Source organism: Eurypyga helias, unplaced genomic scaffold, assembly GCF_000690775.1.
Source record: "Eurypyga helias isolate BGI_N326 unplaced genomic scaffold, ASM69077v1 scaffold44538, whole genome shotgun sequence".
NCBI classification, from domain to species: Eukaryota; Metazoa; Chordata; class Aves; order Eurypygiformes; family Eurypygidae; genus Eurypyga; species Eurypyga helias.
Genome location: NW_010269682.1, coordinates 74,689 through 89,816, shown reverse-complemented (window position 1 = coordinate 89,816; position 15,128 = coordinate 74,689). Strand labels below are relative to the sequence as shown.

Genomic DNA, 15,128 nt, shown 5'->3' with positions numbered 1-15,128 from the left:
GGCCAAGAGCCTGGACACAATGATATATCAGCTGCATCACTAGCAGAGTGAAGCTGTGAGATGGAAATACATCCTTCCCCTCTGCCATGTGCATGGTCCAGTCACAGGAGGGTGCTCAGCTGTGAGCAGCAGCTTCCTTTCAGTCAGAGCAACCATGCGCAAATTTAATTCTTCCATTATTTTAACTGCTGAAGAGGACTGAGGGAACTCAGGGAGCACAGGGCCCTCCTGCTGCTGCTAGGGGCAGGTCTTGGCAGTGGCCAAGATGCTGGGGCAGCTCCTGTCCCAGCCCCTGCTCTCTAGCTAAGGACCCTTCCTCCTCAGGGAGAGAAGAAGCTGTGAAGATGCTCATGTTGTCTAATAGAAGAGACATCTCAAATGTGTCATGACTCACTCACCTTTCAAAGCTGTCAAAAAAAAAATCTCCAAAACCTAACACATCTTAGAAGGTGAAGGAAGGAAATCAAAGGAAAAGCAGTGGCTGAAGGTTTGGTTTCTGGTTTGGTAGGTGCGCGGGAAAGCAGCCAGACACAGATGGGAGCTCAGCCTGGACAGGCTGTGGCCACTCCACACTCCTACCCTGCCCCTGGCATCCATCCATCAGCCCTGCTGGGGGGTGAACATGGTTGAACCCAAGAGCGAACGGGCCCTGCACCAGCAAAGCATCACTGCCGTCTCGGTTAACCGGAGCGATGTGCCCGCGCAGCCAGAAGGACGCATCGCAACAGAAACCCTTTGCTTGGTGTCGTGCTGCCTCTCTTGGCCTCTTCTGGGGAGGAAGGTTTGGGATGTTTCTCCAACTGAGGGAAATCATCTCCTCAAAGGAGATGACTCCCATTTGCCACTCTCCCAGCACAGGTGGAGGAGGTGGTGGTTGGGTCTGTAGAGGTACAGAGGTGATTTTATTTGTTATTTGCACTGAAAGTTTCTGTTCTCTTGTGTTGCGTCCATGTTATCTCAGCCTCCAGAATAAAAAGGATTAGATAGCGGAATATGCTGTGAGATTTTTTGAGGGCTATCTCAGGCATAAAGATCTCCCTCTCTCATTAAAATGTTGCTTTCCATCTTAAAAATGAGGTCTTTTTGCTGCTGTGCTCTGAATATGGTGCTGGTCCAGGGCCGCACAATGTAACAGGATTAACTCAGGTAGGGGAAGACACACGGAGATCATCCTGCTCCAAGCAGGAGGATTGATGAGGAAGGTCCTTCCACTTTCCCAACATGTCCTTCATGACCACTTATCTTCATGCAGGAGGTGCTTCTTGGTCCCCTCAATCTTATCCATGTTCAGGATGTCTTGCTGTTGAGTTCGCTAATGTAACATACGAATTTCAAACCAAACAAGTGCACTTTCCCAGCCTGTTCAATCTGGGACACAGAGAGCGTTAGTCTGCTTCCAAGAAGAGGTGGCAGATTTTGCAAGAATCTAGTAAACTGGGATGGGAGAAGTATCAGGATCAAAGACATTTGTCTAAGCAAAGCTCCAAACCAGCCAATGCAGGGTTTTGCCAGCGCAGTTCAACCATTGGCTGCCTGCCGCCTGCACGCTGCCTGTAAAGTTCCCAAATGACAAAGGATTTGCCAGAATTGGCATCGCAAATGTGAATTATCAGAACAGAAGCCAGCTTTAGGTGTGCTGAGCACATTGTAAGGCCTCTCTCTGTTTAGGTATTGCGCTCCAATTGAGTTCAAAGCGTGGATTGTGGCATGATAGGCAAACACTCAAGCTCTGTCCAAACAAGGTCCAGGGGTTTAGATGCACAGCGTTTAGGCTCTTGCAAAATATGTTGACCCCTGAGGCTCATGATAAAATCTAAAGCTCCCTTTGAAAGTTAAGTGTTTAACATGAAGGAGCTGGTGTCCCATTGATCTGCTGCCAATGTTTTAACAAGGGGATGCCACAAGTATTTGCCCGTGTGAATTTTGCACAGTGAATGGGGAGAGACTGTGGAATTAATTTTTTCATGTTTGCACAAAGAAGGATTTTCCAGCCAGCATCAAGAAGAGAGAGGGCAGCGGTGTGAAAAATAAAGAAAGGAATAATGTGCATTAAAATTATAAATAAATACAAATCCTTGTGCCTATAAAATCAAGGCGTGTGTATGATTCAGGGAGAGCTTATCCTAGAGGTGGGGAGAGGAAGCCCACAGCTTTTCTCCTCCAGGGAATATTTTTTTTTAATTATTGACACTTTAGGCAATCTGGTGCTCTTCTAAATATAATTTTATTAGCATGAGAAGCCACTTGGCAGCAGGAAACTAATGCTGGTAAATTCACAGTTTTCAAGACAAAGCGTTCTCTTAGAAGGAAGAAGAAAGAGACTGATTTGGAAAGACGAGCCTCGCAGCTTCTGCCTGAAACCAGCCTCCACCTGCCATCTTCTTGTTGCAGGCTTAAATGGAGCAATATTCCCTAGCCTCAGCTTGTTTGTCTCTGGTTTCCCAAGGAGATGAGGCATATGCAGTCACGCTGTTCACCAGCTCTCCTGTCACCCTCCCACAATAACCTCCAAGAGAGGAAGAAACATGCCTATGGAGGCTGGGTAAGGAATAAAGGCGCCTGCTATCACCCACCCCCTGGGATGGGGGGAATTGGGTAGGACCCCATGAGCAGTTGCACAGCTTGGCTACCTGGGGGGCATGGGCCAATTTTCCAGGCAGGATGGAGAGAGAAGAGCTATGGCTGCTGGGGACGGGAGGACACAGCCCACGGGAGCCGTGGGAATCGCCCCTCCGGCACAGGGAGCGCCTTGCTTCCCGGGAGGAGGGTGATGTAATAGCACAGTATAGCAAAGCCATGCATTAGGCTTTAGAACGGCTATATCAAAGTGCTTTTCTGGGTATTATGGAAAAAGGAATCCAGCCAAAGAATCGTGCTGAGTGTTATTTTATTGAGCAGAGACAGCGGAGATGAGGGCAAGCTGCTCCCGTGTCCATGCACAGGCGTCTTCGGCCACTGCTGACGGGGGCTTAGCTGGTGCTGCTCGGGGACAGTGAGGACTCAGCATTTCCCCAGGTGCTTCAATCTTATCTTCCCTCCACTTCTCCTGTAAAAGGAACAAGACAGACTTAGACAAAGCAGTGTATGACAGACACAGCAGTGTGGGACAAGGAGCTCATCTGTCCAAACAGGACCATTTGCCTGACTGATGCTAGTGTACGCTGCTGCCTCACAGGGAACATCGAGCCATTTCTCCTCTCCTTGCTCTTCTTTGATTTCCCCTGGGGTAAGGCAGCCTTGAGTGTGCACCAAATGTTATGGACTGCTAAGGAAAACCGATGTTTTGTAAGCACATTCAGTCCAGGGCTGCTCGTTCCTATTGCATCCCCTTTAAAAGGTAACAGAGCTCAGGAAAAGGAGAAACTCAGGTTCTTCCCCTGAGATTTTGTGTCTTGTTCCACGAAGTCCATTCAGACTTTTCAGGAATGAGTTGGCACCGCTCAGCACCCACATTCCTCCAGACACTTGTCAATATCCCAAAGTGTGGGCAGTGAAAGTTGCAGCCTGTGGCATATAGTGGGAATTGTGCATCGATTTAGTGTTTGCAGAAGGTACAGGCGGGATGCAATTGCCTCCCAGGCCCCGTTCTGCCTCTCAGCATGGCAACCAGCAATGTGCAAAGCCTAGAAAGGAATTAAAATTAACTTGCATGCACACAGCTCTGTTCCAAGGAAGAAATATTCCACCTGGCATGATTCAGGGGCTGGTCCATATGAGAGGAGCAGCCTGGATGCAGGGCCTCCCCACTGTGAAGAACATCATTACGTACGTGGAAATTGAGCCAACTCTGTAATTTCGATCCCCTCTGCTTTCACTTACAGCACTGCCTTGCAGAAGGCGCACTTGTTGCCATACGTGATGCCATCAGTGCCACAGTGAGGGTTGGACTCCCTTGTGCAGTACACGCTTCTGTTTACAAACTCTCTACAAATCTGCAAAAGGAATAAGAAAAACATCCTTTCAAGACTCCCATGCTCTCTCTTTCACTTTCCAAATTGGATACGAGGTCACAACTGCTTTTTCTGACAAGAGGACTAAAGCAGCAGGGATGACACTGCCTGTCTACTGAAAGAAAAAGCCCTGTCAGAAATGAGTAGAAGCGATGTTTCAGGGGAATTTTTGCTCTCTGTTTGAGGAGGGAAACTGTAGTCACCTGGGAGAAGCCTTGATCTCCCAAAGACACGAGTGGATTAGCCTAGGCATGTTGGAGAAGAGTCAGCACCGATGCTCTTTCGGGCTTTCGGTGCCAAGTCAGCTCACTGCTGCATGGTTTGTGCATCTTGTGACACCGTGCACTCAGCTTGGGGCTTGCTGAGTTTCTGCCTTCCCAGCAGAAGGGGAAGAAAACGATAGTCTGCAGGGAATTAAAAATGGTACAGGTATTTTGCCTCTGGACAAGCTCCAGCGATGAAGCTCATTTTGGGGGATAAAACACCCTCATTGGTCCATTTGTTTCACGAGAAGATTGGACAGTGGAGCAAAGTGGACAAAAGGGGTGCTGCATACAAACGCAACCCTCTGCAAGCACCCTGGACCTAACTGGGGGAAGCATTTGTTAATCAACCATCCAGTTCCCCGGTCTACTTGCTAATGTGGCCACACGTAACATGCCCTGTACAACGATGAACTCCCCAGAGTGTTGGGACGTCTTGGAAGAACCCATCTGCTCCGAGAAGACACTAAAAACTGTTTACCATGCTCCAAAATCTTGGTTACAAACCCGTTCCTCTAGAAAATGCAGATACAGTAAGCAGAAACAGCTGCACTAACCTCTTCAATGTCTTGACCTGCTACATCTGGAACAAAAAAAAAAAAAAATCAGAGATTTTATACATCAGTGTCATTTTCTGATAGAGGCTGAACTGAAGTCAAAAACCCTTCATGCAAAGCACAGTGAAACATACACCAGGTTTTTCCTACTCTGTCATCGTGTGCAGCAGAGGAGGGGGCAGGAAATACATTTATCTGAATTGCTTTTCAGTATTTTGCTTTTTTGAAAAATGTTACTAAAATACCATGTAATCAGTCATTCAGCTGCTAACTGCATCTCAGACACATAACCCAATCTCCTGGAAGGCAGCCACTCCCGGGGAAGCGAGCTGCCATATCGGATCTGGATCTGCGCTCAACAGAGAGTTTAAAGCTATATTGACTTTGAAGGCTTTTAGGCTCCTGCACCTCTGAACAACGAAAATGGCTGGTACTGCTACAGGTGTGTACCATGGAGAAGGAGACCCCTCGGTCAGCTTTACAGCCACCCTCAGCACGGCACAGCCCAGAGACTCTGCCAGAACAACTTCATCTGGGTGAGATACAAGGAGACGTCATGGGGTGATAACAGAGCAGAACTGGCAGTGCCGGCCAGTGCAAAAATACCTGCTGTTACCCGCTCTGGGCTGGAAGGTAATCTGTCCATCCTCTTTACGTTGCTTCACTGCAACTATCAGAGACCCCGCGATGTCTCTACTGCAACTTAGAGACCCCGCGATGTCCCTAAGGGAGGGCCTGACACTCAAGGTGCATGGGGTGCAGATTTGCAGAATCCTGGTCACAGCAGCGTGGGACAAGAACCCAGCACCACACAAGGCAGCGGAGGTGCGGGTGCGAGGTTGTACCTGCTGGGTCAGTGGGACCGCTGCCAGCCATTGATGCTGCTCAGGAGGGTCTGAGCTGGAGGGAACCCAGGGCAGGAGATGGGAGGACCTTGGGTCCCCACGCTTGGAAATGCTACCCAACCCTCAGTCAGCTAGACCATCACCCACCAACCCACTCCACTTCTTCTGCCAACTGTATTGCCCTTCGGTGTTTTATCCCGCGCTGACGTATTTGACATGTCCTGAGGTTAGGCTGCGCTGCCTTAATTGTAAAGTCACTGTTCCGGCTATCTGCATATTATTTACAAAACAGCTCATTAGATATTTTTTATGAATATTACATGGGGCTACACAAGACTTCGTGATGATGTCTCTCGACATCTGTTTATTTTATAGGAGATCACAGAGCTTCCTGCTATTCCGCCTGGCCTTGAAAGGAAGCTTCAGCACTCTGACGGAACTCAGTGCCAATTAAGACTCAATTAGAGACAGATGAATATTTCATAATGAATAATGTGTACAAAGTAATTCACCTCTTTTCTCCATGCACAGCATGCAATTTTCTCAAGTGAATTCTTTATTCAAGTTATTCAGAGACCCAAGTATAAATAATTCTTGTTCTGCACACTTTTCAGTAACTGTTACCACAAACCTTCCAGAGCTGGGTCAGCTGGACACAAGCAATTGATAACAATGCCGTGCCCTGTATGTTAAAAAAATCATCTCTCAGCTTCCCCAGATCATCAGAGATGTGTAAATCTCCAGATAAATAAATGCTGGATCCTTTTAATTTTCCCTCTTTGTTCTGACTCCTTAAGGACATTTGAATTTAATTTTCAAGCTTTTCTCTGCAACATAAACGAAAGCTGAAACTTTCATCTAATTACATTTCCCCATCTCCAAGGAAAATACCAAATACCAAGATGCTTAGGATCAAAGCACGAGCCAATGACCCTGAGGTGAGTGAGTTTCTTCTCTAACTGGTTCAGCAAAACTCTCCAGCGAACATTCGTACCAAAAATTCGTAATTACATTCTGCTTTGGTACATTTGCTGAAGGAGCCACTCAGAATTTGCTCGCTCTGTCTCCCAGTGACACCTCCGCTGCGTTATTCACTGCGGAGGCACATGAGGAGTGGAAATATGTCATAGGAGTGAGCAAGTCCCGCAGATATTTTCTACTTGCTCAGCTTTATCTTCAAGCCTGTCATCCGGTGATCAAGGCTCTCCAAAGTTTGCTGTTGTCAGGAAAGATTTGGGGAGGTTGGGGTTTTTTTTTCTAGGCTATGGAAAAAAAATCACTTACCTGAGAAGAGAGAGAGCAGCAGCAGGCTGAGAAGCACTAAGGTACCTGTTGCCTTCATGCTGCAGGTAGCTCTTTAGTCCAAGCCAAGTGATCCGTGCGGGAGGTGTCGTCTCAGCACCGGAGCCCACAGTGCGCACACAGACCTGCCTTTCTGTGTATTTATGCGCCCATCTGTAGCTGTCCTCATTCCTCACCTTAATTGTGAGAACTTCACTTCGCTCCTAAAGCCATTATTGGTCCTGGCCGTGTTTATGGTGCTTTAGGAATGCTGCCCTGTCCACATCAAACCTAGAAAGGGCTAATTACATGAGTGATAGACTCGGGCTTGTAATATCTTTTTTTTTTTTTTTTTTTTCTAAATAGTCACAGGATTCTCACAAGGGTGAATTTTCAAAGCAGTGATTCATCGGGGAAGCTGGTAATTTTCATTCTCTGGGCCCTCGCTGAATGCCAGCTCCAAGGTTTTGAGTGCGGCGTGATGACACGCACTAGACGTTACGAAATAAATCACAGCATGAGGATGTGTTGTCTGTGAAACCAATTATACGTTGTTCCCTGGCTATTTTTGAGGATGGTTCTAAATTTGTTGGGTTGGGGTGGAGAAGCGCTCCGATGTGACATGCTCTCATAGCTGTGTGCACAGTCCCAGATAGGACTGCTGACTCTCCTCCCTGAACTATTTAAACTCTAGCTGTCAATGTTTTCCAGTTTTTCACATTCACAAACATATGTTAGGGCTCTGCTCCCACAGCAAGTGGCAATGAAGGGAATTTGGTGAGGAATTGGGAGACCAGAGCTCTATTTCCAGCTGAGTCTGTGCAAGGGTTTGTGTTCAGCTGCACCATTTGCAAAATATCTGTTCTGATAAGAAAAAGTTTGAAATTTTAGTATGCTTTCCTAAGGAGACAAGACTTAGGAAAGCCATATGTACAGATACATCTGTATATTAGTTTCGCTAGTAAATTTTTAATCTGCAACTAGTTCCAACCAAATCTGACATAGGAATGAAAAAAATTAAAAACAAACAAACAAACAAGAAATCTTAATACATTTTTGTAGCAACAGAGGAACAATGCTACTAACACCCTCAGCCAGCAAGGGAGAGAGTTTTTTGCAGGAGAGCAACGTTAGGAATGCCCTACATCTGGGGAAGTGTTAGTTTGCAGCTAGCTAGACATCTTAAAATCCACACAGCAGAGAAACCGTGACTGACAGGTGAATTCTCAGATGTCTATTAAGGGTGAGCTCATGACGCAGCCTCTCATATAATTTAGTTATCAAGTCAGTCAGCCGCAGAGCCGTTCAAAATCACACTTCATTCTGCCACTCGCAGCACTATTTATTTGCCTTTTCTCGTTCCATACGTCACTGCTCACGACCACAGCCTTAATGCCTCAGCCCTTTATCTACCCAAACGTTTCGGTTGCTGCAGCGTAACTGACTGGCTGAAGCCTTGACAAACATACTGCAGGGACCAATCCCTTCCGGGCCAAGGAGAGGAAGAGACTAAATTACCAACCAGGTGATTATGATTATTACCCCTTTCCACTGCTTTGTAACATCTGAGACAGACCACTTGCTGGCATAGGTGAGGGAACTCTTTTGTCCCTTTGACTTCTCTGAAAATCAGGGATAGAAGAAAAGCACTTGGACCTTGCTTTGCATTCTAAGGGTTATAGTTAGGCGGAGTCTTGCGGGTGTCAAGCCAAATGCTTACCTTACTTGCGTTGGGCCAGTCTTTAGTCTTAGATGATACAAACCTTTCCATTTTCTAAAGAGTTCTTGCTTACATGAGGCATCTGGGATACAGCCATATACCCAGTACTTGCCATCCGCCTTTCCCTGTAGGTGAGCAGCTCTTCTTTGGGCTTTCCCAAAGCATTCTGAGCTCCTAAGTGAGTATCTGGCTTCCTCAGGAAGAAACTACCACTGCATAGGGTTCCCTAGGATCTTCCTGCTATGGCCAAAACTCTGCTGGTGTGTGGCCACTCTATAAACCCCTTGGCCAACAAGAAATTATACCGAGCTCTGTCCTGTGCTGACAGGTCTCTGTTCACATCCACTAGCTACTTAGACTGTTCCTTAATTATTTTCCACACATACACAAGCGGGTAAACAGTGAGTACTCTCATGATTCTCCAGTTTGCCTTTTCTTAAGAGCAGACACAGAGGCATGATATGATTAATATCCTTCAATATCCTTGTACTAACAGAAAAAAAAAATGAAAATAAGAAGTTCCATCCCACTTCCTAGGACAGAGCATTGCTCTGTGCTAGTACTAGCTTCTTATCTTCTGCTGGAAAGCACCCACAGGATTCCTGGTCAAGAAATAATCTACTTCAGGAAATAAAACCCAAATAAAGGTCTTGCAAGACACAGATTTTGTCCTAAATATCAGCTTTAGCAGCAGATATTCTTGCTACATAACAAGAGAATGGGAGGTGGAGAAAAGAAGCGGAAGGGAGTGCATGAGTCGTGGCACTTGGGACTTTTTGCCTGTGCTGTTTGCATATTAACTCATTGACTCACCCAAAGAGATAGCACATCATCATGAACATTCATATGTATCATTGCTCCTCCAGTGCACTCTTTAGGCTACCTCAAAGATGTTATCTCCATACCTTTTTTCCCAAGGTAGAAAATATCCTGGAGCTACCAGCACATCTTCTGGCCCTTCTTTCCTGGGATTAGAAAATCCAAGACCTTTTCCTTAAGTGTCCCCTATCCTACCTTTGCCTCAAATATCCAAAATACAACTTTTCAGACCTCTTCTCCAAGAAGCTGAAAGCCTGAGCCCAGACTAATTTCTCCTTGGGTTCTCATTAGGCTCATTACAGCCTTGCCTAGCTTGCTGCAATTTACTGCTGATCAACCCAGTCTCGATGGACACACCCTTCAAGGAAGCAGCAGTTCCTAATTTTCTCCTCTATGACATAGCCTCCTCCCTTTGCTATAAGCCTCCTCTTTATAACACACTGGCAGACCTGCTGCTTGCCACCTGTGACCAAGTATGGGTGACCACAGCCACCTTTCTCTTTCACACTTCCCCAGGGTCATCCCCCCATGACAGGACCCCTAAAAGGACCAGTTCCTCCAAGACTCAGTGCTGTTAAAAAGGCAAATCCATTTACGCGCTATAAGAAACCGAAATGAGGAAAGTGGCAGTATTTTATAGCAGCTTGGTTTCTCTTCTGATGGTTTGGTATGGGGTGACGTACTGTCATGAGGGCTTGGGCTGGTGTGTGATGGGCGTTACGCTTTGCTCTTTATTGTGGTTTATTTCACAACTTCTCCTGCCTGACAGATAAGTACCTAAAAGACTGAAGACCATTACCCCTGCCCTGAAAGAAAAAAAAAAACCAACAGAAACCAGTCCATGGCAAAGAGAGTGGTTGCGTTTTGTTTATTGATCAATCAAAGCAAAGACCAAGGCGCAACAGTCAAGGAAGCAGGGAAGAGCATGTTTGATTGCGGGATTTTAAGGGAAAAATCAGGGCAAAGGGTCCGTCTCCAGTGCTCAGCATTCACCCTGGTGTCTGAGGAACAGACTTCCCCGGCTCCGCCTAAAGAGAAAGAGGGAGACCAAAATTACAGACAAGGATCTCGGTTTTATAGCCAAATTTTACCCAAATAAGCCAATGCTTTCATGCTCTCCAAGTTATAAAGTATTTCCCTTAATGCTTCACTTCTTCCCTGATTCCCCAGGTCACGCGCTTTTTCATGTGAAAAAGATTTGGGACAAACCCCGTAATTTTGGACACCTCCTACAGTCACATTTTAAATCACTCTGGCAGGGAGGGAGTCAGCAACACTATGAGCCTGCAAACGGGGATCTGGATTTAATTGCAAGGGAAGGAGAAGACTCACAAGGGCTTAAGATCTCCAGTGCCTGGGGGTGACAGAGCAGTGAGTGTCAAGAGAGGGACCTGGATCAGGGATGGATTGACCGAGGGGCTAAAGGGAGCTCTGGGGCTTCCACACCATCTGCCGCCACTGCATGTGCGCTCCAGCTCCTCTGCTTTCATGGCTAATGCGGTGATCCCCATACTTACGAAACAGCGCTGCAGAACTGGCATTTGTTTCCGTAGGTTTTGCCATCGGAGCCGCAAATGGGATTATAGTCGAGGGTGCAGGCGAGATTGCTGCCCTTCTGTTCATTGCAATCGATGTGCTAATAATGGAGCAACAACAGGTTTTAAAGCTTTTGTTCCCTGTATTTTCCTTCATGAGTGTTTTACGTTTATGTAACGTCTATTACATGGCAGAGCATAAAAGTACTTTTCAGGTGCAGGGCTCTGTTCTAGCAACTCTGCAAACTCAGAGGAAGTGCTTGCCTGGAGCAGCCTGAAGCAGGGAGAAGGCGGAAGGGGAAAAATCTAATAAATATTATTACAAATAGTGAAAGGACCATGCTGGTATTTCCAGGCTGGCCTTCCCACTGTCTGGTCTGCTCTGGTTCCGCAGGCTACCAGAGACAATGGTACAGAAAATGGGTGGTCGCAATCCACACTGTAGAAAGTACTCCCACCCAAGGAATCACCACTACAAATAGTGCTGGTAATATAGCACCATCCTGCTCTCCAGCAGAAGGGATGAGGCAGCATCTCTTGCTCAACCCTGCTGACTGCTGTGCTCCTTGGTCAGAGGGGGGACTGCGTATCTGAATCATGGATTTGGTTCAATACCCTTTGACCCTGCCATAATTCAGCTATTTTCTTCAAATCCTATTTCCAGGCCAAATGCACCAGGACAGTGCAGGCATGTCTATTATTTAGAAATAATTATAATTATGATTCAGTGAATTTGTGTTGTAAAATGTAACAGGAGTTAAGAGTGCAGCACGCTTTACCTGGTTACATTCTCCATTTCTGAGCACATTTACGTCCAGTCCATTCCTTTGGGAAGAAAGAGAGTTGAGAATGAATGAGCACAGCGCAGCCACTTCGCAAGTCAACCTACCCCGTTACGGTCTGAGTACCAACACGAGACCTACTGATCCAGAAACCCTTCCTGTGACCCAGCCCCTTCACTTACACAACGGCGCTGCAGAAGCTGCACTTGTTTCTGTAGGTAATTCCGTTGGTACCGCAGATGGGATTGTACTCCAAGGTGCAGGGGACCGCAGCGCCGTTGACCGATCTTCTGTAGTTGCTGCAGTCGATCTGAAACAGTCACAGAACAACATTTTAATCTCTGCTCCCCTTTGCATCAGTCCTGTGTAAATGGAGCATGGCATAGGAGGCATCTCCACCTCTCCCCAGAGCTGTAAAGGGAGAGGAGCTTCCATCCCCAGCGTGGTGGAGTTGGAAGAGCATGAACAGTTAGAGTCCTACACGTGGGTACAGCATGATCCTGGACCATCTGTTTTTTCCTGTCCTGAAATGGGCTTCATCCCTATCTTCTTGGGGATTTTCACTGCCAACGCCACCATGAAGGATCTTTACCTAAAACGCCTTATGTGGCAGCAACTTTTGCTGAGAAATGCTGATGCCACTTGAAAACAGAGTTTACGCTCAACTTGGTGTTTCTGCAATTACTCTGAGTGTACCAAAATGGAAGTAGTTGTATTATGTTAAACTGCGCAGCCAGTGTGTTTCTTTTTTTTTCCTCTGAACTAAAAATAGAGATACTTCTCTACTTCATGGTAGCTCCGTATATTGATAAACAAACTTTATGATAAACGTTCTGATAGAATCATTTTTTATGTTAGAAAATTACGATTTAACCAAAATCCAAACTTCCTCTGGGAATTTCTTTGCTTCAATAAGCCTCTAAGTCTAAAGAGAAGTGTTTTGATAATGCTGAAGCATTATTGAAATAAAAAATTTCCATTCTAAAGTCTGTTGTTGCACACAAGGTAGCATTTTAAAACCCACTGATTTTAGCTGTTCAAACAAAATTTAAAAGAAATTCTGGCAAATCTGAAATTCTTAATTTTCATTCCATGTCTGACAGTTTGAAACTGTGTGTTTTTAATACAGAATTAATCCTAGGTGAGAATTCTGTCTAGTTTTTTGACATCACTTCACCCACCACTGCTCAGCACAGCAGAAACCAGCCTCAGACCTCACCTTAACGCATCTTCCGTCGTGCTTCTTGTCGATGGCTCGGTTACGTCTAGAGGGAGAGAGAGAGAAGGAAAGGAAGGATTAATCTGTTGATACCATATAGTCATCTCACTCACTGTCTCCATTCGTAAAGCCCCAGTAATTAATCAGAAGCAGGAGCTTTGACACGGAAGATCGTGGCCATTAGAGAAGACAGAAACTTATGAAAAATCTAGTCCATCCCCCGATTAGTCACAGCCCCAAAAGCTTTCGTCTGCTGCTTGAACTGGCATTGTAGGTAACCGGTAGACCTTATACTCACAGGATTTCTTTGCAGAGGGTGCACTCGTTGGGGTAGGTCACGTCGTCGGTCCCGCAGACGGGTTCGTAGTTGCGGGGACAGACAGCCTGCGTTTTTCCACTCAACAGGAACATGCCGCAGGAGGCCTGTTAAAAGGGGCTTGTAATGTCTCCAGGTGGAGAAGGGTGTGCTTGTGGTAATCCTGCTTTCACTGCACTGGGCGACTACTGCTGATTATTTTATTTCTCTACCGTTCCTCCATGGTGACAAAGAGAGGGAACAAGCTATACTGTGTTTCTTACAGCATGCAAAAGCACCTTTTCGCTATTAAGACTTCCAGTACTTTCGGCAAGCATTGAGAGAAAAAATGATCATTCCTTGGGGAATCAAGACAGGGAAGATATTTAGGCAGTTATTCAATAGTCGTATAGATTTTCTGCTGGCACTCTGTGCTGTGCTGACTCTCACTCTGCATTAATAATTGCTATCTCTTTTATCATCAACATGGTAATTTATCCTTCTCTGACAAAGATATTTTCTTATTTTTGGGGAAAAGAGGTGGTATAATATTTAAGGGCGTTTTTCCATCTACCTTTGTTGCTCACTCTCTTTATTTTTTCCTCTCTCAAGCCTTCCCTGGGAAACTCTGTGAGTATTCATCTAGACTGAGAATTCAAGACTAAATGACAGAGAAGATCTACTCACCCGTCGTTGAGCAACAGCAATATCTAAAATAAAAACAGAGATAAAATATAAAAATTGCACAGTGTCCTTGGCTAAAATTCCTTTGGAATCATCATTTTCTCAACAGAGTAACCAAATACACTTTCTTTTCACTGAGAAGTGATTATTTTCCCAAATGTTATATCTACTCCAAGTAAACGAGAAGTTATATGCTAGGATTAACAAACTCAGTTATTGGTGAAACCAGAAATTTTGACTCACTAAAGAAGAAATAGGACATAAACTTTCCTTCTTTTGCAGCCCTATTATACCCACTAAGGCTCACAAGTTTAAATCAGGCAAATGCGTCCTACCGATCTATAGCAGTTATCTGCACAAGGATGAAGTTCATCGAAATAGAGCTCGCATATTACTAAATCATCACATCTCCAAAAGGCTGAACTCTCCTCTTGGATGTAATATAAAGGCAAAGGTTCAGAAAGAGTACAGATACTGGCATAGACTGTAGCAAAAACAACTTACCAGAAAGGCAGCTGAGAAGCACAAGCCCAAGAAGGGCAACGCTTCTTGTTGTCTTCATAGCGGAGATGGTTGTAGAGTCTGTTAGTTGCAAATCTGTTGCCGTTGAGTTCAGTAGATGGTTCTCAGCCTTCTCTCCCTGCGCTATATATACATACATCTCCCTGACCTTATGAAGTCATCCCATAAAATAATTATTTGCTCTGTAAACTAAGAAAGTTGTATTGATTATTGAGTTGAGCTCTAAAGAATTCTTGTTTGTCAGACAGATGCCCAGAAAAATTAAATAAAACTGAGCTACACCCAGCTTGTTAACAAAGGCGCCCTGCTGTACAATGAGTGATTTGTACTTTTCAATAAAGAGCACTATCTTAGTTGTAGATGTTGTGAAATTACGCATGAAAGATGGCAAAGCAAAAAGAAAGCCCAGTTGTTGAAAGTGTTTAAACTTGTGCACACCATATTAAATACACTAGATGGTATTTGGGCTCCAGGAGAGTTGCATGGCATACCAGGGTGGGGGGGGGGACGACCGCAGCATGGGACACTAAGCTTCTACAGACATAAAATCTGGGGTTTGGCAGGCATCAGCGTATTTTAAAGATGCTCAGGGCTCAATGAATCTCTCCATACTCTCTCCTGTAGTTTCCTGGTATGCTGAACTTCTCATCAACAGG

General features: G+C 45.5%; 2 protein-coding genes across 2 annotated transcripts; both read right to left on the bottom strand.

Moving 5' to 3' along the window:
• Positions 1–3,000: 3,000 nt before the first annotated feature.
• Positions 3,001–6,957, bottom strand: LOC104514482 (serine protease inhibitor Kazal-type 6-like). Its single transcript, XM_010158180.1, has 4 exons — positions 6,900–6,957; positions 4,771–4,796; positions 3,820–3,932; positions 3,001–3,046 (listed from the first exon to the last, which is right to left on the bottom strand). Exons 1-4 carry the CDS (start codon positions 6,955–6,957, stop codon positions 3,001–3,003), a joined length of 243 nt encoding a protein of 80 aa, XP_010156482.1.
• Positions 6,958–10,417: 3,460 nt separating this feature from the next.
• On the bottom strand, positions 10,418–14,512 carry LOC104514485 (double-headed protease inhibitor, submandibular gland-like). The gene is made up of 8 exons (XM_010158182.1): positions 14,455–14,512; positions 13,954–13,976; positions 13,270–13,394; positions 12,972–13,017; positions 11,935–12,062; positions 11,750–11,795; positions 10,953–11,071; positions 10,418–10,463 (listed from the first exon to the last, which is right to left on the bottom strand). Exons 1-8 carry the CDS (start codon positions 14,510–14,512, stop codon positions 10,418–10,420), a joined length of 591 nt encoding a protein of 196 aa, XP_010156484.1.
• Positions 14,513–15,128: the final 616 nt, after the last annotated feature.